Genomic DNA, 27,017 nt, shown 5'->3' with positions numbered 1-27,017 from the left:
TTTACCAGGAGGGGAGGGACTGATGAATGCCGGTGCCCTGGCCTTGATCCTGCAGAGTCTCCTGGTGCAGCTGTGGCTCTGGGGGTGCTCAGCTCCTTTCCCCCAATTTCAGCTGCAGCAGGGCTCTCACAGTACTACTAACCTTCATGCTTTGGCTGCTCCTTCCACTGCTTCCATATCTGCAGCACGCTTGGATGAGCAGCAGGACTGTCCCTTGGCAGTAAGCAGCAATCCTGGGGCACAGAGGTAGGGTGCAGTATTACGGGGGTGGCCTTTGGTTGGGTCCAAGACATTGCTGCGTGGATGGGTGCAATCGCTGCTGCTGGGCTGTCACTGCAGTGCTAGCAGGTTGCTGGGGCAGCTCGGCATGGCGACAGCCTCTGGAGGAGGAGGGGAGCTGCTCTGTGTTGGGAGGGCCCATCAGCATCCTGCAGTCACCCATTCCCAAATTACAGTTTTTAGATGCATAAGCACTGAATAGCTTCTCTTGCAAATCTTGCAAATCTTGCAAAGCTTTGTTGCAGGATTTGTTGTGTTTGAAAGGTCATCTTTGTTTTTGTTTTCATTTCATTTTCATTCAAACTTAAAAGCTTTAAGAGAATGACAATTGAGCAGGTCAGCAAGGCTCACATCACAGAAAGCTCTGTCACCCCCTCTCTTTCTTCTATCCCTTTTTTTTTTTTTCATTTTAAATATATCCCGAATTTAAAACGTTTAGAGCCATTCATCTGTGGAAAAATGATAGCTTCCTGTATTAGTCTACATCCTTACATGCTTTTATTTTCTGAGAGGGAAAACCACTCACCTCAGACACGACATTTGGGAAGTTCTTGAGTAGGAGGAAAAGATGGAGCTCCAGGCCTCTGCGTGAGTGAGCGTGAGTGGGTATGTGTGCATCGATGTTCCCCCGACTCTTTAAAAGAAATATATTTGTCCTGTGTAAGCAAAGATTTCCTTATCGATTAACTGAACTGGCAGAGTGACTTACTGTCATAGAGGCACTAAAGGCAGGAAAGGACAGCACCATTTTTAGATTGCCTATAATTCAGATGAATTGCTTATGTCCGATGTTACAGAGTCTTGATATATTTAAGAAAAATTGCCTGAAGCTGAGGTACCAACTATGGAGATAATGTGGGATCATGTCATCGCTGTTAGAAATACCAAGACAAATATTCTGGGACCCTGAAGGACAGACTGAGAGCACCTGTGCTGGCTCCAGGAGGGTGAAGCTCTATGTAGAGCCTATGGACACTTGGACAGCGGGATGCTGCTGTTACACCAAAGGCCAGGCAAATCCGGGGTGCTGAGCAGGTGCCCTGCCGGCTGTCCAACAAAGGACTTGGGGTATGGCTGATATTTGAGCCTGGCCCTTTCCAAAGCACAGCTGTTTCCGCCCAGATGGTGCACTGGGTTCTCCTTTGGGAGGAAAGGCTAATTAAAAAGGCTCGCTGTTTCCATGACAGCTGTGAAGGTAAAGGTGATGTTTGGCTCTGACGTGACAGATAAAGAAACAGCTTTGGGAGTCCATGAGTACAACAGACATGGAGGTGGGAGCTCGGCACCACATAGCTGTGGAAGCTCTCTCCAAGCCCTCTGTTAGTCATAAGAGCAGGCAGCCTGCCTTGCCTCTGTGGCCTTTTTAGCAACAATTACAGAAAGTATCCTAGGAGTCGAGGGGACAAAAGAGGGAAAGGAGCCTTCTGGAAACTTAACAGAAGTGAACTGTGAAGTAAATCCCTAATGAGATCAATCACCCCTGGGCAAGTCCGAAGCTTTCGCTAACTTTGAGCTCCATGGCAGTGAACCAAGAAACTTTTCCCCTTCACACCAAAGCTTCCCTCCAAGCAAGGAGAAATGTGGAAGGTGACATCGTTATTAGCTGAGGTGTGCTTTTCTGCTCACGCCTCTGCAGTTCTGGCCCCAGGTTTCTGCTGCAGCTGTGGTGTACAAAAAGAGCAGAGCAGCCAAGACAGAAATGTGCCTGTGGCTCTGCCTGTCCTTGCCTTTGTAAAATGAGTTTGGAAACTTCCAGTAGAGATCATAGCATGCTGCAGCCACAAAACCCAGCCTGAATGCTTGGATCATTATCAGTGTAGCTGATAGACATTTAGACATTTAGACATTTAGCTGTAATAGAACTGAAAATAAAACATTATCTGTACTCGCAAAGAGAGTTACTGGCTGCGTGTAGCATGTCTTAATCAATAACCACTGCAGATGATTTGGGTTGGGCTTCAATACAAGGTGTTGGGTGCATTTACATGACACCCATATGTTCATATGACACTCAGCAGTACGTTAATTAATTGGCCAGTGTGAGTGACTTTGCAGAGGTGCTTAACGTGGAGCTGCAGAGATATGTAAAGTAGGGATTGGGTGAGTGGTAAATGATGTCAGATGGTGAGAAAGGGCTGGACAGAAACAGGAGAAGGAGAAAAACCAAATTCTGACGGATGCAAATAGAAAACAAAATGGAAGAATCAATCCACTGGAATGCAGCAGATCTGATCTCAGAGGTAGGATTAAGAACAAAAATGGTGGGGAGCTGTGAAGGAAGAGGATGGATCTGGTGGTACTGAGGGCACCTGATATAGGAGGCTAAGCATGAAATATTAATATTCAGAAGAGATGGTGCAAATCAGGCTGCAGCTGGTCTTTGGTGGAGATGAGACATTCCTGGCAATGGTGGTTGAATGCACTTCAGAGGGGAGATGAAATATCTCTGGGGAGAAATGGGGCTGTGCTTGAACTTCTGCATCAATTCCTGGCAGGCAACTAGCTGCGCTGGTGCTGAATTGTTGGCAGCCTTGTCACTGAGACCATGGAGTAGGTATATAGACGGACCGTGGACTACAAATGTCCCTCCCGTTTAGGGGACGATGGTGTCAGAGAAACAAGAGCAGCCTGAGCTCTGTTGTAACTAACTGATGAGTCCATCAGCTTATTTGGCATATTTGGCAAGAACTTATGGGAGTTTTACATTTTTCTGTATTTTTTTTCTTTAATGAAACTTGTTTGAAAACTCACTCTTCCAGACCCCATGGTTTATGTGGACTTTTTAAAGGTACTAAGCAGAGAAATACCCTGAGAAGGACAGAGCCCCAGAACCCATTCTTCCTGGCGGGCTTGTGTTGACAGGGGAGGGTGCAGCATATCCCAAGTCTGGGGAGCTGGCTCCTGGCAGACCATATTACCATCACAATGACCACTTTTATCTCACTGCACTCTCCCATGTCACCTTTATTTGTTTCTTGTAGCAGTCAGTGAAGATCTTTCTGGAGTAAGGGGCATTTCTGTGTGCTCTGCTGCTCAGCACCAGGTGTGGACCTGGCCCAAAGCTCACATATGCTTTGATTCTTCAATAAAGAGTAACAAAACACTATCAGCTTGCCAGAGGTGGTTGATACGGACGAAAAAGTTAAATTCTGAATAATGAGAAACCAAGTTCTACTTTCCTCCCTTCCTCCCTAGACCTGGAATGAGTGAAAGGACAGGCAAAATTAGAAACATACGGTAGACACATACGGTATTTGGCTGGAGAGGAATTCAACACTCAGGAAAAAAATGTGTCCGGTGATGGCCCGATTAGTTCCATGGACAACCTTTGCTGCTGTTTGAGAGAAGGGCTGTACCAACACCTGCCTGTGAGGTTTCACCCAAACTCCTCCCCAGCTGTGTGCTGCTGATCCCATGCCAGCCAGCGAGGATGCAACGGGGCCTGGGACAGCAAAGCGGTATCAAAATAAATATCCACTTTCCTGTGTTACTGCACGGATATTAAAAATTAAATAAAAAGGGGTCACAAGAATAGTAATACCATGTGAATACTATGCTACTATGCCAGTGTTGTTTAAAGGAGATGAAACAAACAGGAAAATGAACTGCCCCTAGACTGGGCAGAGGAACACACTGATGAGCCTACACGGCTTCAGCACGCTTCCCCGTGACACCGCTGGGTCTGATTCAGGCCCATACTCACTTCTGGCCATGCTATCTAAGGAGCAGCATCAATTTTTGGAGTATTAAAGGTGCTTCAAATTTGTTACGTGTTTATTGTAATGAAAAATGACGTTATTAGTTCAGCTGGTTGAATTTCTTTATGTGAAACATTCATCTTCTGAAAAATGAGGCTCTTCGGAAAAGGACTCTGTGGATGAAGGCAAATCATTATTTTTTAAACAAAAATTTAGTTTAAGGAAAATGGAAATGCTTTTTTAAAAAATGCTATATTTGTGTGAAAAATATCGGTATTTTTCCAGACAGCACAGCTTACTGTGCCTATAGTCTGTAAGCTGATGATTTATTTTGCCTAACTGAAGGTAAGGAGCATTTTTCTGTTCTGCTCAGTGAGAGATGGATTAGGCCTCAGAACAGGCTGTCTCGTTACCATTCTTTTGACATCCTTATGATGCTTTCTGAGACATTGTTTCTGTGAAGTAAACTGGAAATCAAATTATGCCCCCTTCACCCAGCTTGCAAACAAACGTTTCTAAGGCTAGTTAGAGCTGCCAAATTCCTTTTGCATGTATTGCATATGCCCACGATGTGTCTCTGAGGATGCTGGGAGCCCGACCACCCTGTTCCTGTGCTTCCCGGGGCCGGAAGGAAAATAAGAGTTCAGTTCTCAACCAAAGGAGACATTTTCCTGCACCTGTGTACCCTCCTACACCTTAAAGTGTCTATACAGAACTTGTTTGATTGCCTACATGCAAATTCATTAATTACTCCCCTCTCTGGAGTAGGAAATAAAAACAGAGCTTTCCCATATCTGTAATGCAATAGTTCATTAATTCTACTCATATGCATGCAAATGATTGTTTCTCGGTGTAACACTGAAGCATGTCACTCAAAATTCACACAGACTATGTACAATTGAAAAAAAAAAGATTTTTGGATATATATTTTATTTGACAGTGGTTTAGAATATCATACAGTAAACAAGATTTCTGTAAAAGTTAATTTATCCATAGTGGTGCGTTTCATAAAAATAGTTGCTCACTTACAGCCTTTCTGTGACTATTAATACATGGAATTATATTTATAGAGATAGAGCTGTACAGGGTAAATTCACAGCTAACACTACACAGAAATATTATTTGGAATGGGGTTTAGATGATGTGCTGTCTTCACAGGTTATCGATTACAGCCGCATAAAGCAATTACTGCACAAGGAGTAGCTGTGAACTGTGCAAATTAGAGTTTATGCAAGCATAATCTCAACTGTTTTTCAGATTTCATTGTTTGCTTTCTTTATACATAAAAATAAGATACTGGGGCGTGCATCTACACTACAGAAGCATTGTCCAAAATCAGATTCAATAAATTAATGGCAAATAATATTGGATTCTAGTTCAGGGGATAAAGATTTTTTTACTTCTTTTTTTTTTTTTCATTAAATAAGAGTTTTATAAACAGCTACATGGACTTGTGCTTTTTTAGAAATTATAGATGGGCTTTTTTTTTCTTAAAAAAAAAAAGTTGTTTGAAAGCTGCAAAATCCTTTACTTGAGGCTTTTCAAATAATTGGACAGGAAGAAACATGCCTGTAAATTTCTCAGTCCAGTGCAATGTTTGGAATGTACAGTAATGTGCTAATTTCTTGGAACAAAGCCAATCTCAATCTAATTTTTCAGCAGAGCATGTGAGGAACTAAGATTGCTAGAGAACAATAGTTTTAAAGTATGATTTTTTTACAGTATTTTTTTTTTTTTGGAATTACCAATGTATTATTGCCCAGGATTTTGTTTTAATTTTGTCAGACAGATAAGCATATGCACATTTATACATACACACAATATCTTTTTTTAAACAAGATAGTGACCGATTGACTGAACTTGGACTTATTTCCTGTGAAGGCAGACTGGAATGTTTACCTGGCACTTAAGGCTTGAAATTCAAAACAGATAAGCAAAAAATGCTAAAAAAAAAAAATGGAGGTAGGGAAGAAATGATAATATGGAAACCATTTTAAAAAATGGAAATATATTGAATTTACTGAACGAAGACACCGAAGACGGAATTTCAGTCTAACTATTGTTAATGTGTGCCTTAAAGGCACCTGCTCTGCCAAACTTAGGGGATGGAAGGTGAGAGCATCCTAACTAAATGCAAGTGGGTATGAAACATAGCACTGTCGATAAGAGAAGCTATCATTTTCTGAAGGAGGGAAAGGCCTTTCCTTAAGGAAACTGCAGCTTTTTCTCTGTAGCAATCTTCCTTTCATTGCAAGGGCCTTGTGGATGTCTTAAGTTTTGAGCCTGGCCAATTGGCTTGAACGTTACCTTGCAGGATTTGGGGAACCTGTAGTAAATTGCTTTGGAGAATAATTTGCAAATACAACTCCACCCTAACTCCTTTCCAATGTACAGAAATATGGTTTGTTCACAAAAATGGCAGTAGAAATGGTATCACAGAAACTAATCCACTAGATTCCCAACTCCTCCCGTAGCGCCCAGTGAACTATGCTACAGGGTATCACGTGGACTATCCCAAAGTGGTAACAGTGGAGACGTGTCATGGGCATACAGTTCTGAATGCTTCAAAGAAACCCTTTAACCCCTGTCTAGATATGTTGAGAACGATTTATTTACAACATTTTAGCTCCGTGAAAAGATCCTCTCTCAGTTTCAGCTTGCTCCGTGCAGTTTTATTTAAGGCGATGTTCCAGTTTGCGATTGCTCTAACTTGTTCCAGTTTCTTGATATAAAGTTTGAATGAAATCCAAGTCCTTCATGCAGTGGAAAAAAATGCTAAAGCTACACTGCACTACCCTTTCTCTGATGTACTGTCCTTCATATTGTTTTGGTTTCTTCCATAGCTGCCAAAGTCCCTAAAATGGAACTGGGACTTTAGGGTCGGTTTTAAATCTCCGTGTTGACTATATGCTTTTGAACTTATTAGATACTGTGCACATTGTCATGGAATTACACACTAATGTTTTCATTCCTCAATGCTTTGTGTATAATGCGTGATAGTTAAAATAAATTAAAATAAATCAATGTGAGACAAAAACTAAGAAGAATGTTCTGCGTCGATTTGAGACAGTTAGAGGGCAACAGTCCCGTGCTTATCTGCTCATGGCAGAAGTACCAGACTTCAGGACACTAGGTAGCTTATCCGAGCCAGGGATTTTCCATGGCCCCGGGGAGACTGTTGCCTTTCGAACTGTGGTGTTGGTGCTGCGAGTGCTAATGGTGTGGAGATGTCCCTTCCTGGGGAACTCGCTGGGTTTCCCGTCAGGGTCCCTCTGGCTGTGGTCCATATCGCTTCCAGGCGAGCTGCAGCGATTGCTACTGTACGTCTTGGTAGCACCTGTATCAAGCCTGACATGGTCGGGTGCTGCAGTTGACTTCTTCTCACTGGTATTTGTGGATTTGTGATCTTCTTTTTTGCTAAGAGATCCTCCCCTCTTGCTTTCCGGCTTCTTCAGCCTCCCAAACTGTTCGTCACTGGTTCCAGCACACACGTGCTCTCTCACGCCAGCCTCGATCATAACACTGTGTCCCACCACTTTGCTTTCTGAGGTGTGCCTGCCACCATCAGTGGTCTTATTTTTACCTTCTGAATATCCTTTCCAAGAAGCCTCTTCGTGCTTTGACCTGTCTACCTTTTTAGGACTTGCTGACCTTTCTCTTTGTTCTCCTAACCTTTTCTTTTTGTGACCGTTCACCGAAAGCTCCTTTGGTTTCCTTACGTCGTGTTCCCTCTTGATATCCCATGTTGGTTCTGGGCTTATCTGGTGAGAAGGGTCAGAGGGTGGGGCTATGTGTGATGAAGATAATGGTGAGATTATGTCGTCGAGGGAAAGAGCTACTTCCGGCAGACCTGGGGAGGTGGCAGAGGGAGCACTCCAGGAGTTTGGTTCGTCTGTTGTGACAGCAAAGAGAAGGGAGTTAAGGGTGTGTGCAGCAAGGCAGAGCACGTATTTCATACACATACGCATTTTTAGCAACATCAACACCCGAACCACGCACGCGAATTAAACTCCTCGGTCTTTTAGGCGAAGTGAAACTCCCACTGAAGTCCGTGGGGAGGAAAAAAAAAAACAAAACACAATCCACCCCCAGCCAAATAAATAAAAATAAAAGAGTCGGGAGGAGAAAGAACCGCAGGGCTGGTAACTGCACACGCTGGAAACCTCGGTCTTTTTTCATACAGGTTCTGCTTTTCTCCTCCTATGTTAAATTATTCTTAAAATAATAAAGACACGTGCTCATGAAATCAAATTGCCTCTTTTGTAGCTGTATAATGGATTTCTTAGCTGGGCAATATCAGCGCTGTCTCTGAGAACAAATGAGAAGGACTTTCTGCCATCTATTAAACATGTCCCTACAAGCATATAATAATTGACAAGAATTTGTAGCCCAGATAAGGTCATCATTGAATTCTGTCTCATATTTTTTCTAAACAGATATAATATTGCAGTGTTTATGGCCCCACAATTCTTACAGGGTACTTACAGAGCTCTGCCTTTATATCACAGCGTCAGCCACTAAGTCTCTTGGCTGTGCATTTTGAATTTCTCCTGGTTACTTAGCCTCAACACAATATGGTCGGGTTGTGCACATTCTGTTTAATTTAGCCAAAGAGACATCTCCTTTGCTGAATCATGATGATTTTCCTAATCCACTGGTACAAAACACAATATTCTGAGATGGTGTCCCCAAATGTCTTTCTTTTGCATATCTGGTCCTCATTGCTTTTGATTAACATTCAGACAGACTACAAATCCATCATGACTAATGACAGCACAGCTCCTATTCTTACCCGTCTACACTGAGGTTAGAGAAATCACTGAACTTGGCTAATGTCATTCCCTATTTAGCACCATTGCCTGGCTCTGAACAGTATGAGCAATAATCTGTCAGAGATGAAGGACTGTCTCAGGGATCCATGGAAACGAGGTGGAACCCGTGGCAAGAGCTGCATATTTCTTGGGGGAGAAAATGTAACCTTCTAGCTGGAAAACAAGCCTGGGCTTCTGTGGGTCAGGACTAGCATCTCTCAGTGATGCCAACTGTCCTTTAAATGCCGCGTTTACTTTTCTCAGTGCTACGGCTACTTTCAAATTATCATAAAGATGCACATCATCTTGAAAAATGGAATGGGATTTACTGCCCAATCTGGGCTCTGCAGCTTGTTTGACTGAGACAGCACATTTAAGTTAATAGCTTGATTGAGTGATTGCTGTTTTGCGGATAAAAATAGGAGAGACAATAGTGAGGTGGGTGACGTAAGGGGAGGGAGCAGTGCAGTTAGCTGAGGAGCTATTTATTTTCCCAGATGGTGTTTGTCATATGCTTTTGCATAATGAGCATATGTGTGGAGAGGATTAGCATTTGAGAGGGGAAAAAGTACAAGTTCTGTGTAAGACAAATAAACTTTGAGCTTGGAATCTAAATGGGCTGAGGGTCTCAAATGATTTTTTTTTTTTTTTTAAATCACACTTTCTTACCCTCCAGTTAAGGCTGAGTAATGTACCATCTGCTCCCTGCTTGGCACTTGAGCAAGAAAAAATAAAAGGGAGGCTCATGCATGTAGAGTTATCAGCTCTTATGAGCTTGCCTACAAAAAGCATTTGCTTCTCCAGGCTGGTTCTTTAATTCTGTAATTCTACAGGCTGCGGTGGCGACAGAGGAGCAGACCCACCTGGGCTTTTCTTAGATCCAAAATCCAGGAGATTCTGCTTTGGTTATCCCTCAAAACAGTGATCCTTCATGGGGCCCAAGTCCCTTTGCCCAATTTCTTTACAGGTAGCGTGGGACTCGGCAAAGCAGTGGGAACCTGCCACTGTGCACCAGCAAGGTGCCTGCGCCGGCGCTGAACAAACCACCTTGGCTCTTAGCAAATTAATCCATCTGCAGCAGCGTGGAGCTCGGGACAAGCTAATTTACACTGCTTCCCTGCAGATTACGTTAGCCTGTGTTAACCTCTACTTCAGAGAGAGACGGGCGCGCAGAGACCCCGCACCCCGCAGTACTGCAAACTGCCCAGGGTGATTTTTCTCCCGTTAAGTCATCGGTACGTGAGCAGCATGAATGAAGAAAAAGGAAACAAACTCAGCTCAGTCTGTGCTTTTGGCGGCAGTGCCACACTCCATCCCACACCTCCCCAGGGTACAGGTGCGGACGAGCATCGGTCTGGCCAATGTTTTTGACTTAAGTACAGTCTTTGTTTCCTGCTGGTTGCTAAAATGGTATTTTTCACTGAGGGGTAGTGAAGAGCAGAGGGCCATTATCGGATCTCGTGTAAGGCCCTGAGAGCATCTGAAGTTACAGAAATACCTTGTTACTTTGGGAAACATCAGCTGCACATAAGTAGAGACATCAAATGGCAGCAAGATGCTCTTGGGTAAGGAGTGTACTTCTGCACAAAACGTGCCACTGTGTGGAAATCAGCTGGTTCTCGTCCAGGCAGGAGGAGGACACTGCAAAAACAGGGCTGCAAACACCACTTGCTGCTCCTTTGGGGCACAAAGGACAATGTTGTACCTGTTACTTATGGACGCTCAGAGGAAAGGGAGTTGGGGGTAAGCAGCCTGCTGTTTTGTTCCCTGGAGACGGGATAGCTGTGGGAAATCCCATCCTGATTCATTAACGGACTGTACTTCAAGACAATTGCATATATTTATTGTTTTCAGTATTCATTTTTGGAGGGGAGGGAAGAATCACCAAATGTTGCAGTGAGAAACTATAGCAAGTTAGAAGCTACTTCAGCAACAGTGAGTCAGCAGGTACATACTTGTTACATCTAATAATAAGTGTATGTAGTTATCTATTAGCTAGAACTTGCCATATTATAGGCATTATCAGATTTTTGGCTATCTCCTAGAAAACCCTAACAAAATCAAAACCACAACCAACTAAGCAAGAAGTCCTGCAGCCATAGCTTAAAGGGAAATTCGGCTGTCCCAGCCCCAGGTGTGACATTGGCTGCAGTTTGTTTGATACACTGAGTTTGGCATTCTCCTTGGGCAGGCACCTATGTAAGCTCTATTTCCAGTGGCTGAGGGAACATCTGCCATGAAATAAAACTTCCAGTCCTATTCTCCAGCAATATAGTACTCGCAAGCAAGAACTTGAAGAAGTAACTTTCTCTAAGCTTCAGGCGCTGCCAACCCAAGACAGCAAAAACACAACCTAATCTGCTTTTTGTTTTAAATTAAAGGAAATTAGGCTAAAAGTCATCCTCAGCTTTGGGAGATGTTCATGTCAACAAGTTATGGTTGCAAGATGTCCCTGGCTAGTGAGCACAATACTGATGGTAGGGTATTGTAACTGACTTTTCTCTAATATTTGAAAATTATAGGAAAATAGCAAAACTATTATGGCAGAGCAAAGCACAGTAATACAAGTAATTTGTTGCTCAACAGAAAAAACATTTTAAGAGCTTTGTTTGAGCCATAAATGTTCATTTGGACTTGTTCAACCTGCACTGAAACGATTGCTTTTCCATAACAAGCATAAACATGAGAAAAACGCCAAATTTTATCCTTTGAGCAAGTGAACTAATGATTTCTTTTTAGGCTTATTCTGAGGGCATAACTACATTTTGGAAAAACTTCTTAATACATCTGAAAAAGTAACGTTTTGTCCTAATTTTTAAGCTTTACATAAAATCTGTGGTGTTAAGTGCAAACATAACCTACTTTCAGTTTCTGTTATCCCAAAGTTTCTCAAAACATTTTGCAAACGTACTCAACCAGAGACAAAGCAATGATTTGACTTTTTTTTTTTTTTTTTTCCTCTTCGGTCCTGGGAGGAATTGAAGACTGCATTTGTTTAATAGAGCTTGAAATACTAATGCCCAAACAGCTTATAAGCAGAAGTGAAGGATATCGCATCCATTTGAACCTACAGGAGAGATTTAGGGTTGATGTAGTTTTAAATTTGTTTTTTACTTTGTCACTACGGATATCATACTTACTGTGAGAGAAATGATTTTCTGAAGTTACACATCTCACTGAAGGCTAATAGATGCCTTCTCCCTTCTCTGAAGGGAGAAAATCTCCCTTGACCTACCAGTTTAGACAAGATAAATGACCTGGGGGCAGCACTATCATCTGTCATTGTGACGGCATTCGATTTGGAGTAATTTAGGAGGTGCTTTCTGGGTGGCTTTTAGTTTCCATGAGCGACTGGCACGCAGGTTGGCAGCACTTCTATGGAATGTGCTAGAATGACTCACCTACGACCTCTTTCACATAACTCCCAGGCAAGGAGCAAATTGCTAACTGAGTAAGAGACAGCACAGACACACAGACACCCTTCAGTGTGTAGGAGGATGAGAGGTGATCACAGCCATTTTGGATGAACAGTGACAAGGGGAAAGCATCACGACCAGAAGTTTTCTGTCTAAAGATTTTTTTTGTTTGTTTGGGGTAGACCTGACACACACACGAGTTGTTTGCTGCGTCAGCTTATGTGCTTTCAGAGTTCTGGAAATGAGGATATTACTCACATGTCTACATGCTCCTCTCTTAACTAAAGCCTAGTTCTTTTTCTGGATCCAGTGCTTGCTGATAGATGCATCTGAACCACCAACAAAAGCCTAGCCTTATTGCTAATTGAGAAGAGATTTCTGCCTGTCTTACTTTCTGAGCATTGCCTAGGTACCTAGTCAGAGGAAAGAGCTCAGACTACTACTAAGTTTATTTAATTTTCTGTAATACCTGCTTTTTCACTACAGGTTGCCTTTCTAAGATTGTGTCAAGTCTGTTCATGCTCTGCTTAGCTGCTCTGCTTAAATCTCAGGTCAAGAGAGATTAGACTTCAGATTTGCTGCTGGGTTCTCCTTTTGTATCAAAATATTTTAAATAATTGCTTGGGAGTTTGTCAAGAATGTGGGATTTTTCATCGCATAAAATTAAGTATAAGATAGAAGTATTAATTTCTTCAATACTTAATAGTAATGTTAAGAACGGAAATGACATCACATTGTTACTTAAGTACGATAAAATTTCAATGCCATTTTTATTTCTGAAGTATGTGAATAATGAACAATATTTTAAAGCTTTGAACACTCTCGTTATTATGAATGTTTCCTGAAATGTCTAAGCAGCTGTTTTCACCTCGTTCCAGAATTACGTTCCTAGGGAATCAAAGAGTTTTTGATTACATAAAAAATATGGTGCATTTTTTTCCCTACTTTTTGTCTGAAATTATGTACTGCCAGAAGGTGGCAAACAGTTCTTACAGATGCTGCTAATAACAAAAATGGGACAAATTGTCCCCTGGTGAGTATCCACTAATGCTGGCAGCGTTACACCAGGAATGAATTTGGCTCTTTCTCATTACAGCTTAACATGCTTGTGATGTTCCTGATTGCACTGGCCTCCTGCAGCTTTCCCTCAACACTCTCTAAGGAGGGATATTTCAGAATATTTAAAGATTTTTTAAACTTTCATCCCAGAGCTTCCTCAGCCCAGACATAGTGCACCCTTTGTCAGCAGAAATGAATGATTTGCTGAGGTTTGGATTGTCAGAAATGCTCTTGGTACCTTCTGTCCAGCTGCCATGGTACAGTACATCATGCATTCCCCTCCCTATGCCCCAAACTCTCCTGGAGAGTGCGTTGCAATGGGCACTGCGTCCTCCTTACTTCCTGCTATAAACTCTCACTTCTTGTTAATTATTCACTAGTGTTATGCAAATGTTTTCTCACAAATTACCCTTTGCTTGGCTTAAAAGAGAGAAATCCACTTTTCTTCCACTGCTGTTATCCACACCCAAACCAATAGGTCTGGAAATAAACACCAGCATGATTTAGGCACCTTCTGCTGTTCACTGTCTAGTCGTCATGTCCAGGTGGGCTAGCCCTTTCATCCTTAGCATTCCCATTATGTCTTTTTTTTAGCAGCTTGCTGTGGGTGCCATGTTTTGATTCTGTCTGAAAATGACATACATACCATTTACCTTAACAAAAATAAATCTAGGTTGTACTTAGTTATTTGGGCGTACAAACTACTTTTCCTTTCCTACAAATGCAGTTAATTGATCTGTTTGATATCGTGGGGTCTTGTTTCTGAAGCGATGAAAACCTAATCTCATTTCTTGAAATCTTGGTCTAACCATACTCATTATACTGCTCTCTTGTTTGTGCTCAGTAATATCCTGGTGACTATTTGTAGTAGCTTGTAAATGTGAGTGGACTTTTCCTGCTTTCTAGTAATTTGTTATTTTGACTTTGCACATCGTATTTTGCAAAGGTTGAGGATGGATGGACAGGGTAACTAGAGTGAATTATATAAAGGCATGAAAGACCACACGAAAATGAACATGCATCTGAGTCCCTGCATGTTTTATTTCTGAATTCTGTGCTTCAGCTTTTCTCAAAAGTAGGATGATTCATCAGGAAAAGACTAATGTTGGAACAAGAAACAGTGCCAAATCTAGTCTGTTATCAAAGATGTGCATTTTTCTCTTCATCACTGATCTAATACTGGAAGATAGGGCACTACTACTCATGGGAGTTATTGGTAGCATGGCTTCTGCAGATGTCCCCAGAAACTGAGGAGCTGTGACTGTAAATGTAAGGTAAGTGAGGGATACTTTTATCTCCTCTACAAACTTCAAACATTTAATTTTACATGCAGAAAATTCAGAAAAAACAGCCATTGACCTATTCTAACACCAGGAAGCACAGCTCTGCTTCCTGCTTTATTCCCTCCCAGTGCAATCCTCCTCTGTTGCCCTACTTCTTTTCATGTTACTAATTATTACTGAGCAATAATTCAGTTCCTTTGGGTTCATTGTATCCACTTTTCATTTTATCCTTTATCTAGATATTAAATGGAAGATGCCCCAAATATTTTTACAGCAGAGACAGTGTTCATAGAGTCCTTGTAAGGGCCATCTGATGAGACCTTGAACGATAGCTCAGGTAAAATTCACTTTAATCACCATTTTTGTACTGTGCATTGAGTATTTTTAGATAAAGTGCTTTCATGTTCAGAAATCTAATTTGAGAATTATCGAAACACACTTCAGAAAGAACAGATTGTTAGTTACACTTGGAAGACCAAACCTACAGAAGTTCAGGAGATGATATTGCTTGTTTTGGAACTAAGGGAACAGAGAGAAAAGGAAAACTTAGACAGTGCAGGGAGGGCAAAACTGCACATTGCAAGGGAGAGTTTGAACAAATCCTTTAGAAAAATACTGAATGTTTTCTTGAAACATGAAAGTCAGCATATGCATTGATTTGTATTTCATTAACCCTATAAAGTGCTATGGATGAAAGCGGTTTTCAATTTTTTATGTAACATGTTTACTTTAAAGATGGTAACAAAGAAACATGGAAAGTGATTTATCTGGCTTGAAGAGTTCCTATTCTTACTCTTCAGACCCTACTCTATAACCAGTGCATCCTGAGTAAATACCTTTCCCTGAGTTAGCTGTTTAATTATGACACTGCTTCAGCAGTATTTTACCGGCCTAATCACTTGAGATAATCGTTTAATTGCCTTACAGAGTCAGAGAGAAAGAGAGGTGTCTCTGAAGACCGCTGGAAGTAGATGTCTACTCTTCTGTTGAATGTGTACATAACCAGTGCTGGGGAGCTCCTTCTGGGAAACTTTTCTGGAGGCTGCCGATCAAAGCTGAGTGGAGTGCCTCAGAGATTTAGACCCATCTCCACATATCAGGCCCATTTTAGCAAGCATGAGAGACTACAGGTAAGTGGCCTGAGAATTTTCAGGCTAGTACAAGAGATAACCAAATAATTCAGAAACAGTCAGGGTATGAGAGTCCTGGAGAGCAAGTGGACTGTGTTGTATCTTGGACTTGGATGAGCCCAGGGTGTTGCATCTAACTTTGGCCCCTACTTGATTGCCCTGCTATTGTTCACCTCTTAAATATAAATCACATCCATAAGCAATTCACCGTGACGTGCCTAAGCTCTGCCTCATTTAGCTGTCTACAACAACATCAGTCAGAACTTAAAATAAGGCAAAGATGACTTTAACAATGCTCTTACAATAGTGAGGATAAGAAAAGTAATTTTTCTATGCAGAAAACAGCTACCTAAACCTACGATGGAATGGGAGAGGGAAAAAAAACAAAAGGCACAGTATACAATCTGTTTATATTTCAGACCTGGAACAGGTAAATTAATTTAGTAAATCAATTTACTTATTTACTGTAAAAGTCTTCTGGCTGTGAACCTTAAGGCCAGATGATTATGAGTACACAGTTTATCACTCATTCCAAGACCCTTTTTAGCCTGTTCAATAGATACGAATCTCGTAGATAGTCCTATCCATTAAATATTTAAACAAATGAGCATGATCACTAATCTGAGTGAACTTGGTAAATTTGACTTTTTCCTTGAATTAAGTTAATGTATCTGTGTAAGTGTCGCAGGATTACTCACTAATATTGTCAACAGCTGAAATGAAAAGCTGCAGTCTGTGCTTTTATCCTAGGCAGCAAGATTCTCACTGCTGTGTTGGTGTTAAGTCTACGGACAACCTAAACACTAGTCTTGAATGATGTTACACTAAACACACATTATCATTCACTAGGTCCTTCAAGCTGTTTGGTACACTTTTTGAAGTGCTGAGCATCTCACATATCCATCAGAACAAAGCTACTCAGGCAATAGGCCCTCATCCCTTCCATAAAGAAGGTTTTACATTTTCCGCATAGCCAGGCAGCAGTACAGAAGCTGCAGAAACCTCGGCAGTTTTCTTCCAGAGCCACAGTGGAGCTGGAAGAATCTGCATTACAAGTTACTGTATAATTAAAAAAGATAATGACTTTTAAATTAGTTTTTATTAATAGAATTAAGCCACATTAAGTCATAAAAGGTGTTCATAAATATGTTAATAGAATGTGTGGTATTAATGAAAAACATTCCGTAAAGTCTGAATAATTTAAGAGCTCGATATTACACACTTAATTAAACTTAAATATTAAAATTATTAATTATCAGAGCTAAAATGGGAGTTACCAGTTGGCATCACATCTTGTGTGGTCAATAAATAGCTGTCATTATTAAAGGTATCTACATAATACATAAAATTTAGTTCACAAGTATGGAATTCAGAGCATTTTTACTGTTTATCAAATGCCCCCTAGAAAGCTGTTCCTGGCAGGTGCTGTGTTGGCAGTTCTCACTTAAGATCTCAGCAGGATCTTAAGCAAAACACATAACTTGGTTCAACTGCATCCTTATTTACAAGGTTCATGAATAAATATGGCTGCTAAGGTTAGAAGCAGTTGAATTAGTTTAGTCTATCTTTAGCAATCCCTTTTCAGACTTGAGGCCACTGGGCATTGAAAGGGCAGCCCTTGGGACCAGGCTTTATGTTGGGGCTATCGTTGTATCTGACATCTTTTGGACGCTGAGACAATTTGCTCTAAAAACTAATGAGATGGCAGTGCATCAGTAAGTGAATGCAATATTGTAATGTTCAGCTCCTAATGAGCAAACACAAAGTACACGTTGTCAGAATGAACCCAGATGTTTAAAATTCTGGGTTGCATACGCGTTGCTGTAGCTAAACAAAATAGAACATGCTCTATGGTCACGTTTGTTAAACATGGGTTGGAGAGTGAGTTACCACATACCGTCAAAGTGAAAAAAATGCACTTCAGTTTCCAACGGATTGTTTCCAAGCAAAGAGTAACAAGCTTTAAGAAATCTGGCAGGCTCCATGAGATCCCTGAGCCTCTGCCTGGTGTGGGGCCACAAACCACCAGCTGGGAACTGCACCACAGGATGGTGGAGTGAGACACGTCCCGGAAGGCAGAGGCAGACCCAAGTGCAGCCAATGCCCTCTACAGAAGAAGCTTGCCTTCTACTCTCTAACGGTTGGAATGATATTTTTTATGTCACGCTCTGTATGACTATTTAGACTCATCAAATTTTAGATACTAATGACTAAAGCCAAAAGAAGATCTACTAGTTTCATTTAGACTTAAGTATCAGGCATCGGGCCCCTGGCAAGGATTAAGCAAAAAACACCTTGTCTGCTTGTTGTCGTATTTTATATAACTCCTTGTACTTTCATAGGTGTGCTGCTGTCTCTAAAAGAGCTGACTGCTGTTTATAGCTTCTTTTAAGTGAGCTAAAAAGCAAGACCTTTTACACCTGGATAACCACAGATCACTTAACATGTCACTTAAATGAGTTCAAAGTCACCGTATCCCAAGTACAGTTGATATTTTTAGAGATAGAGACTATTGGGACACACAAAGATAAAATGTTCTTGTGTATTTCAAGCCAGAGTTGGGTGCGCAACATTTTTGGCATCCTTCCAGTTGAGTGTGAAGTTTGACCCCCTCCAAATCACTCTTCATGTCAAAATACAGATGAGCAGCTCTGCTCTTATGGGGAAATACATGCCATTACAGAAAACTGGCTGCGTGGAAGAAACGTGGAATGGGTTTTACTGCATGACCTTTGCTGTAAGAACTATTGGGCCATGCAACAGGAATAACTACTTGTGTCTTCATACTTTCCCTGTCCGTATGGAGCTCTAAATTGTAAGGATATCATCACAGAGACATAGGGAAGCTAACTGATGAACAGCACCATGGAGTGCTATTCCCAGTGTGAACTTGGAAATGAGAGGGACTGAGACATTCACAACAGGAAAGGGATTTTATCTCTTGATATGCTGCAACAGCAGAAGACTGGACTTAGTCCTATGGCAAATTACAAAGACACAGTATGTATCACTGAATTCCAGTTTTTCCTATTTCTCTGGTTAAAAGAAGAAAGGAAAAACTGATGCAGTGGAGACTGGGTGAGATGGTTGCATTCTTTTAGTCTTTTTATTTTGTGTGCTTATATCCAATATTATCAACTGAACAGAAATATAGAAGAGAGCAAAAATAATTCTTAGAAAAGATTTGTGAGTGGGACTTTCCCCTTCTTTGGCTGGTAAGTCTGTCTGCCAGTTTACATGAACAAAGCCAAGGATAATGTTTGTTCATCTGTTTTAGCTACTGTAGTTTAGCTGTAATTAGCTACACTTTACACCACATTAGTAAAGCTACTCCAGTATATTGTGTTATAATAATTAAGCCTTAGTAATAAGAGAACTTGCTCAACACCCTTAATATTAAATCTTTGCTCAGATGTGGGGGAACACTGCCAATTTTGGTGTGGATTATAATGCATGTGGATTAGTGAGGTTTTGCTTTAATAATAATACTGAGTAGTCAACTAGGAATTTTAATCTTTAAAGTGGTTTTCAAGCATTAAATTAATAATCCCCATAACACTCTCATGAGATAGGTAAGTAAATATTACTATTCCCATTATACAGATGGGGGAAGTGTGAGTTAGAGAACTCAGCTGGACTGGCCAAAAATCACTGGAGGTGTAATTGCAAAAGCAACATTTAGGACTATGGAACGGACTTGGTATTTCTGCATTTAAATGTCAGGAAATGGGATAGTTTCACTAGAAGCTCAAAAAACATAGCCACAAAACTCTGAAAGTCTTCCCATCTGTCTCTCTTCCTTTCAAAACTGTTTTCTATTTCTGTATCAAGGGATACCTATGAAAAAGGTCTATATATCTTTTAAAATAGAAAGTTGTTGTACATATATATACACATATACTGTTATTTAACAGAAGGATGTTCTACTTTCCTGCCAGCTGCTACATATTTATTAAAAACTAAGGACATGTTTGCAAAACAAATTTTAATATTCAATTTTGTCCTTGAATAGTTTTTACCCATAGCAATAAAACAGCTAGAACCTTTGGGAGCTCATATTCAAATTGCCTGATGGTTTTAGGCCAATTTTATTAACCAGTATTTTGATACTTTTTTTTTTTTTACACACCACAGGTTCCTGAAATTAAGTTGGTGTTGCTAGAAATAACAAGGTGGTATTGGAAATGCAACATGAATATGAATGAATGTTTGCAGTTCCATCAAGGTGGTCGCAGAAGGAAAGGGCTCTTTTCCAAAATGACTATTGATTTTTGCACTCACATCAGATGAATGATACATGGGCTAGTTCAAGTTTCGACTAACAGCCAACCTCAGCTCTGGAGATTTGTAAAGTGAGTATTAAAAGTAGGATGAATTGGATTATCTAATCAGTACTCTGAACAGGTAGGGCTATCTGTCTTAAATGTACAGACCAAGATGCTTTAGCCTTGTATTATACAAAGATAAAAGCTTCTGACATACTATCAGAGCTAAAGAACTTCAAGATTTTGGTTTGCAGCTAACTGGAGATTTCTGAAGGCTGGAAATTTTCTATATCCAAACAATAAAAACACAAACTCCCAAATTGTTCACGTATTTTTGCAAATATAAATGCAATTGTCATTAGTTAGGGCTACCAAAGCCATGGTGCAAGAAAGCACAGAATTTAGCCAGATGTCACTTGATCTGGGTGTACTTTCTAAACTACCTTCCAGCACCTGCATGTCTCCTGTGTTATATCTAACCTCAGGAAAGCCCACTGATCTTCTTCAATAAATAATGATTTATACAAAATGGAACAACTTCCATGAGAGAAATGCAGACTCATAACAGCCTGCCCTATAATCTTATGGTAGGGGCCTCTCCTAAGACATGCCAGAAAGTTTATATCTGTTCTGCAACAGGAAATCTGATTCACATCCTTGGTCAGTGCTCTAATAGATGTGCCTTTGATTATGACGGTGGCACAGTCACCATTTTAGTTGCAGCCTCCCTGCAAAACTGTCTCTTTAGGAAAAATCCCTCCTTGACTCACCAAATTGCTTCATTAAAAACACCTGAAAGCAATACATTTTATAACACAGATGTTTTGATTTGGCTTGACATTACTTTTTTTTTTTTTAATATATATTATTTAAATCAATCGGGTGTTTTGGTTTTGGTGTTGACCCAAAATGAATTACTTTTGATTTATGGACTTATTTTGCTGGGAAAAAGTTCTGTCCCAAAACTTCCTGCCCAATACTTAATCATCTGAGTGACTGTGCACAACTGACTTAAGATACATTTATAGAGGATTTACATTTCTACTTGTTTCAGGAAGACTTATTTCCTGTGTCTGTTATGCTACAGGAGGAAAAAAATAATAAAGGTAATGCATAGAAAGTAATGGTTATTAATGTCTAACACTTGGGGTGGAACTGCAACTCACTGAGCATCCTATGTGTGACAACTGAGACTTGCAAACTGGCCCTACCACCAGGCTGGACTTCTATCCTCATGATCTCTTTGACCTACTCTTTTTTGTGCCAAAGACAGCAAAGAAGAAGTAAGGTAGGGAAGACTGCAAGGACTGGTGCAATTCAGCTTTTTACACTACACAGGCCTCACAGCAATGAAGAAGTTCCTCAGACTAGTCTCTGGTGGGGAAAGACACCGGTGTACAGTACAAACTCTTGAACTACATTGGTGCAATTTTTCAGATGGCCTCTAGATGTGTCCAGTTCTGCACTAGCAAAATACAGGGGCATGTCTGCTTTCCGAAAATTCTTCCTTGTACACACAAGCTGGAAATAACCTGTAACTGGAAACACCTGCAAGCAATTGATTAGATTATCCTGATTTGCATGCCCCAAATTGGTCACTTAAACACAGCTTGCCAATGGGGGTTATACTGGAGGAGCAGCTCAAAGCACAGAGGCTGGAGAATACCTTTGGGAATAGCTTCCTTTCTATTTCCAATCTGTCTGCTTCAATAGCGTGAGACTTGCCCTATAATTATAGCAAATATACTACAGTGTGCAAAGTCAATAACAGCAGGGAGACTGAATTCATCTGAACACTTCTGAGTTTTCTGTGATGACAGCAATCAATAAAAAATATGAAAAATACATTTTTCTTTTCCTTTCCTTTCCAGGTATCATTTCTGGTCCATGACCATGTATTACAAATTTGATGTATCTGAACAACCTGTGCAGTAGGATCTGATTTATGAAGAAAATAGCTTGAAATCAAGTGCAAAGTGCTATGTGTAAATTCAGCATAGCCACCGGGTTTAAAAAATGCGTATTGCATTACAGATTGTTCCAAACAGTCTTCAATTTTACATTAGTTATTTCTTCAAGAGGCTGCATATAAATATGGTTTGAGATCATTATCTAACTTCCACCTTCAAATCACTAATATTTTTGCAAGCCAAGTACCATAAGGAAGAGGATAATTATGGCTTTGACTCTCCATAGTTTAAGGTTTGCTACCTGAAATGTCATATTCATACCATTAATTTTTGTAATGAGAACAAGCAGATATATGGCAGACTTATGGATGTGTTTCCTGCACTAGCAGTAGTGGAACTTAAAGAACCATCTATAAATGATGTAGTATATTAAAAGACATTTGTAAAATGCATGGGTGCTTCGATATCTAAGATAATCTGTTATGAGAGGAGAGCTGAATGCTTAGAAACTACTTAGAGAGCTAGTGTGTCAGAAAAAGCTGGAAAAGACTCAATTAACAATTGCGAGAAACAAAAGCATATTAGAGAAAGATAATATACATGCAGAGTTTACAAACCGTGTCTTTAGGGTGGCCCAATAAGTAGAAATATGGGGACCCATGCTTGTCACTTTTCATGCACATGGAGAGACTGGAAGGTACCATTCCTAAAGGAAGGGGAGGAACAGCCTAGGACCAATCATTAGAATTAACAGAACCAGTGACATAAAGATATTTCACTATTGTTAGAGCAGAGAATTCTTAGTATGCTTAGAACAACCGAGTAAAAAGCTTTTATGTAACAGGAAAGAAGTATTTCTGTAAAGCCAAGACAAATGAGCATGCTGTAAGTCTAAATATTAGTGAATAATTTCAACTACTATGCATATATATTCAGGAGGTAGAGTCACTTGGACCGTGGATATGGAGTACATCTTGAGGTGCTTTTTGAAGGAGTTATAACAAATGAAAAGCAAAGGGTTTAAAAAAATCAGAACTGCGCCAAAATCTATGAAAAATCCTTGCATTGGTAACAACTCTGACATTTTTTTGTTTTAGTCAGTGGGGCAGTGCTCAAACATGAACTGAGTTTCTTCAAGACCCTTCAAAAATGGCTTGCTGCTAAGTAACTTGTATGTTTTGTTTGTTAACCAGCAATGACTTTGTGTATACTGAAACTTTACTTGTTATGTACACAACTTGTCCTCCCTTAAATAATCAAAAATGAATCTAAACTAGCTCTGCAAAATCATGTCTTAAACCAACAGGGTGAGTTTTGTACATGATTTAGCCTCAACGCATCTTGAAAACACACAATGATACATGTCTTTTTAACAGGACATGTCTTTTAACAATGCCAAACAAGGGGAAAGAGAGAGGTGAAGAACAACCGTTGTGCAGAGCCATAAAGTGCCAACCAGCCATGAGACACAGACCTCTTGTTCACCAGACCTTTCTGACTCTGGTCCTCCAGGCACAGTGGGTACAAGGCCAGACCCAGATTTCCAGGGCAGGGCAATGGAAAGGCTTTCAAAAACCTTGCTGTGAATGGGCTGGAGTCTCTAAAACTTCTAGCTTTCTGCAGGAGGTGTTAGGCAACTTAACACTAAATGGGAAACTACCAAACTTGATAGAAAGTATGGTTTTAAAGTCCTGCTGTGAAAGCGGGAAGGGAACCAAACCAGCTTTCGTCTAGATGTTCCTCACAGGTTCAGTGTTTCTTCTCCCTCTTCAGCACCAGAAGGGAAGCAGGCTGCGGATGGAGGTTGTGCCTTGCTGGAGGGATGGAGTCCACCCACAAGTCACCATTCAAGGTCTAACCATGCCTCAGAGTCCTTCACCTTTTTGCCTTGTTTGCAGTTATTTGGCTGTAAAATTTATTACTTTGAGATCCTTTCTAACTACTTACGTATTTTAATGTAGTTTTGTGTAATAAAAGGAAATGCTAGGAGCAGCAAGCCGGAAAAAGCAAGTTGCCAGGACTGCTGAGACTAAGATTGCATTATCACATGTTTTTCTAGGGACCTTCTTCCATTGATATTTAGAGAAAAATAGTGGTTGTTCTCAGAGAAAACTGTAGCTTCCTGGGGCTGCTCTGTCATTAGAGTCAACTTGCCTCTTGCAGAGCTCATTGCTGGATGGGGAGGCTGCAATTTGTTAGTTTTATTTAAACTTGAATGCTACTATCTTTGGATTTTGTGAACGTTTTTTTCCCACATCTTGCCTTTAGGGATGCCTCTTCATCCTAATGCTTGGCTGCGCAATATAGATGTGTTTCTGATGGTGTTTGTACAGCAATGGCTAAGGCCTGTAAAATACAGTGCCTGTAATTAGGCTCCCACAGTGTGAGCACCCAGTATCTCCTGCTGAAGTCAATAACCTCTCAGGCAGATGCATAAATAGGGAATTAAGCAGCCATTTTGAGAAAAAAATCTTGGTCTGCTGTTTTAATCAAGTCGTATTTAATGCTGGGCTGAGAAGTGCTCAGAGGTACAGCTTTGGCTGTGAATGTTGTCTCGTGGTGTGTGCGGGACCTCACGTTCCCTGCAGCAGGGCTCCCTGGGCACTACGCATGCTACGTGGTTGGGATCCCCAGCAGCACCTCTACTATTTCTTGCACAGTAATCCTATTTCTCACAATGGTCTTGCTTCTTTGCAGAACATATCTGGCAGGCTATTTCCTATGAAACATGATGCTGCTGTTCTTTGGGGTTGGATGAGCTGTGGTAATTCACCTTCTGTGGAAGCCCAGTTTCTCTGGCTATCCTTATCCTCAGTAAATATGTTCTGAGATTCTGGCTGACAAAACATCTGTTTTCTAAGCTTCTTTTGCTGCACTCTGCTGTGAAATCAGATTCCATTTCAGAACATTAATCATATCCCTGCTCCTTCACATAAATTCTGATAGAGGAGGGCACGCTAGCATAGGATTTCTGGCTACGTGGGGACTTCTCTCTCTGAAGGGCTCTGGGATCTCTGGAATTTGTTTCCAAGCACAATCAGCAGCCGGACTTGAGGTAAACGGTGCATTTGCAACACTCTATTCCTTCCCCCAGGTTTAAGCAATGTCTCAGCTCATCCAGGTTTTCCTGGGATGTACTTATAGGGACAGATTTCCAGGTGGTATAAACAAGCATAACTCATTCAGGAGATTTACACCCTCACAGGGGTGCTTTCAGTTTCTTTGCTGAATGCTTTCTACTTTTCAATACACATTCTTCTGTTTCACTGATCACTTTCTTATCATCGATGTCTTTTCCTTTACACTGCTTTTACTGATGCCAATCACATCATCATTCCTACACTGGTATTTCTTGTACTTAAATGCATACTGTCATATTTTGCACTAACAGAACAATGGTTCTGGAATTTAAGAAGAATTAGTTATATTGCACAAATAAAAAGTTGAAGACTGAAAGACAACAATGTGGCATTTTTTGGCCATTTGGTTTCAGCTGTTCTAGGTAAGCTTCCTTCTTAATGCCATGAGTCTGAATGTCACTGCTGTTGGAAAGGTCTCAAAATGCAGCATTACTACAGCTGACTTGGGAAGCCCTGATTTTTCACTTGTCAGAGAATGAGAGAGAATAGCCAGGAAAGGATCTTGATACCCCTCCTCTGTGTTTGTATTCCTCCCTACTCTTCTGCACCATACCACCGTTGCAATGCCAGCTCAGTCCTACAGCCTTGCATTTTGATACTCAACCAAGTCTTATTTCCCACTGAGGGGCTGTAGAACTGGACATTGATGATGATGATAAGAATATTTCTGACATGTGCTTGCTAAAAATAAAAAAGGCTGATTCTTTCAGTAAAATCTGCAATTAGTCTTGTTACAGCTCAATTGTACGGTTCTGGTAGGATGAAAAGGGAACTACTAAGTTTGGACTAATTTGTCTGATGTCCTCAGGACCACTTTGTCCTTGAGTTATCGTCACAATCTTCTTTGTGTTCAGTTTCCCACTATTTGGAAAAAAAAATCTGTCATCAGTATGCTGACACATGCTCTTTGCAGTGCAGTGACTTATCTTTGAGGTTCTGGCTTTCTTGAGGAATGCCCTTTGGTTTTAATAATTTCTATTTGTTATTTTTTGTTTTCAACTTCCTAAGAGGGTGCTGTTGATTTTTATGTGCACCTTCTTTTTGTTCTCATAACACTTCTCGTTGTTTTGGAAATGACCTAGATCTCAGATAATTTCATCTTCTTATTTTGTTTCCATTCTAACTAGACTGGACAGAGTCCTAACGTTTATCTGCCTGTGTCATGCTCACATTAAGAACTGCAGACATGCAGATGTTACCCTCTGCTATTATGCTTTCTGTAGGTTGTGTGTACACTACAAAGGAATTTCTGAACACTTCCACTGCTTTTCAGTGCAGCAGGTAAACATGGATTTCAAGCACTGTTGCTTAGTTCTTCTCTCATAAGGAGCAGTAAGCTGGATGTGCAGCTAGGAAAATGTTTAACTCTTTCCCCTTGGCAAATATTATAGAATCATAGAACCAGAATCATAGAATAAGACAATCTAGGTTGGAAAAAACCTTCAAGATCATCAAGTCCAACCATCACCTTGACCTACTGACTCCCAACACCAAATCAAGTAAGTGCCTTAGTGCTTATATTGCAGTCATTGCATTTTGACACAGCCTTTCCTCTAAGCCTTTCAAATGACTTTTCAAATGGTGAGCAAAGCTTTAAACAGTCCTGTGAAGTCACATCATTTTTTTCTGTTATCACTCCAAGCTGTGCCCATATTTGTAGCGGTTTGTTTATATTTCCTACTTGGGTATTTTTTGGGGGGGGAAAGCTTGTGCTCTTTTACACCTGTTGGGGGATTTGTTTTCCCAGAACAATGCTATATACACAGAACATTTTTTCCATCTATTTACAATGTCTTATGACTCTGGAATAAGGTACAGATCTATAAGATTGCATAAACATATACATTTATTTTAAGATCCCCCATAAGCCTAGCTTTAAGAGCCATCCAGAACTGGGATCTTAAGAAAGTCAGATTTGGAAAGGCTCTGAACTGTAATCAGGTCTGGTATGGATTCTTTGCTCTTAGCAGTCTCCTGTGACCCCCATTATATTAAATCATTTTCCGAGGGATGAGAGAAGGGCTGG

At 40.6% G+C, this 27,017-nt stretch overlaps 1 protein-coding gene across 12 annotated transcripts in view; it reads right to left on the bottom strand.

Annotated features, from left to right (window-relative positions):
• Window positions 1–4,890: 4,890 nt before the first annotated feature.
• The window catches only part of MAGI2 (membrane associated guanylate kinase, WW and PDZ domain containing 2), an 817,299-nt gene continuing 795,172 nt past the window's right edge, over window positions 4,891–27,017 (bottom strand). For all 12 annotated transcript variants that reach the window (XM_080581211.1, XM_080581210.1, XM_080581215.1 and 9 more), the window contains one exon: window positions 4,891–7,869. In XM_080581211.1, coding sequence (XP_080437337.1) covers window positions 7,070–7,869 — 800 coding nt within the window. In that variant the 3' untranslated portion in view covers window positions 4,891–7,069. The remainder of the gene's footprint in view (window positions 7,870–27,017) is intronic.

Source organism: Anser brachyrhynchus, assembly GCF_964034855.1.
Source record: "Anser brachyrhynchus genome assembly, chromosome: 1".
NCBI classification, from domain to species: domain Eukaryota; kingdom Metazoa; phylum Chordata; class Aves; order Anseriformes; family Anatidae; genus Anser; species Anser brachyrhynchus.
This window is presented reverse-complemented; position numbering and strand designations above follow the sequence as displayed.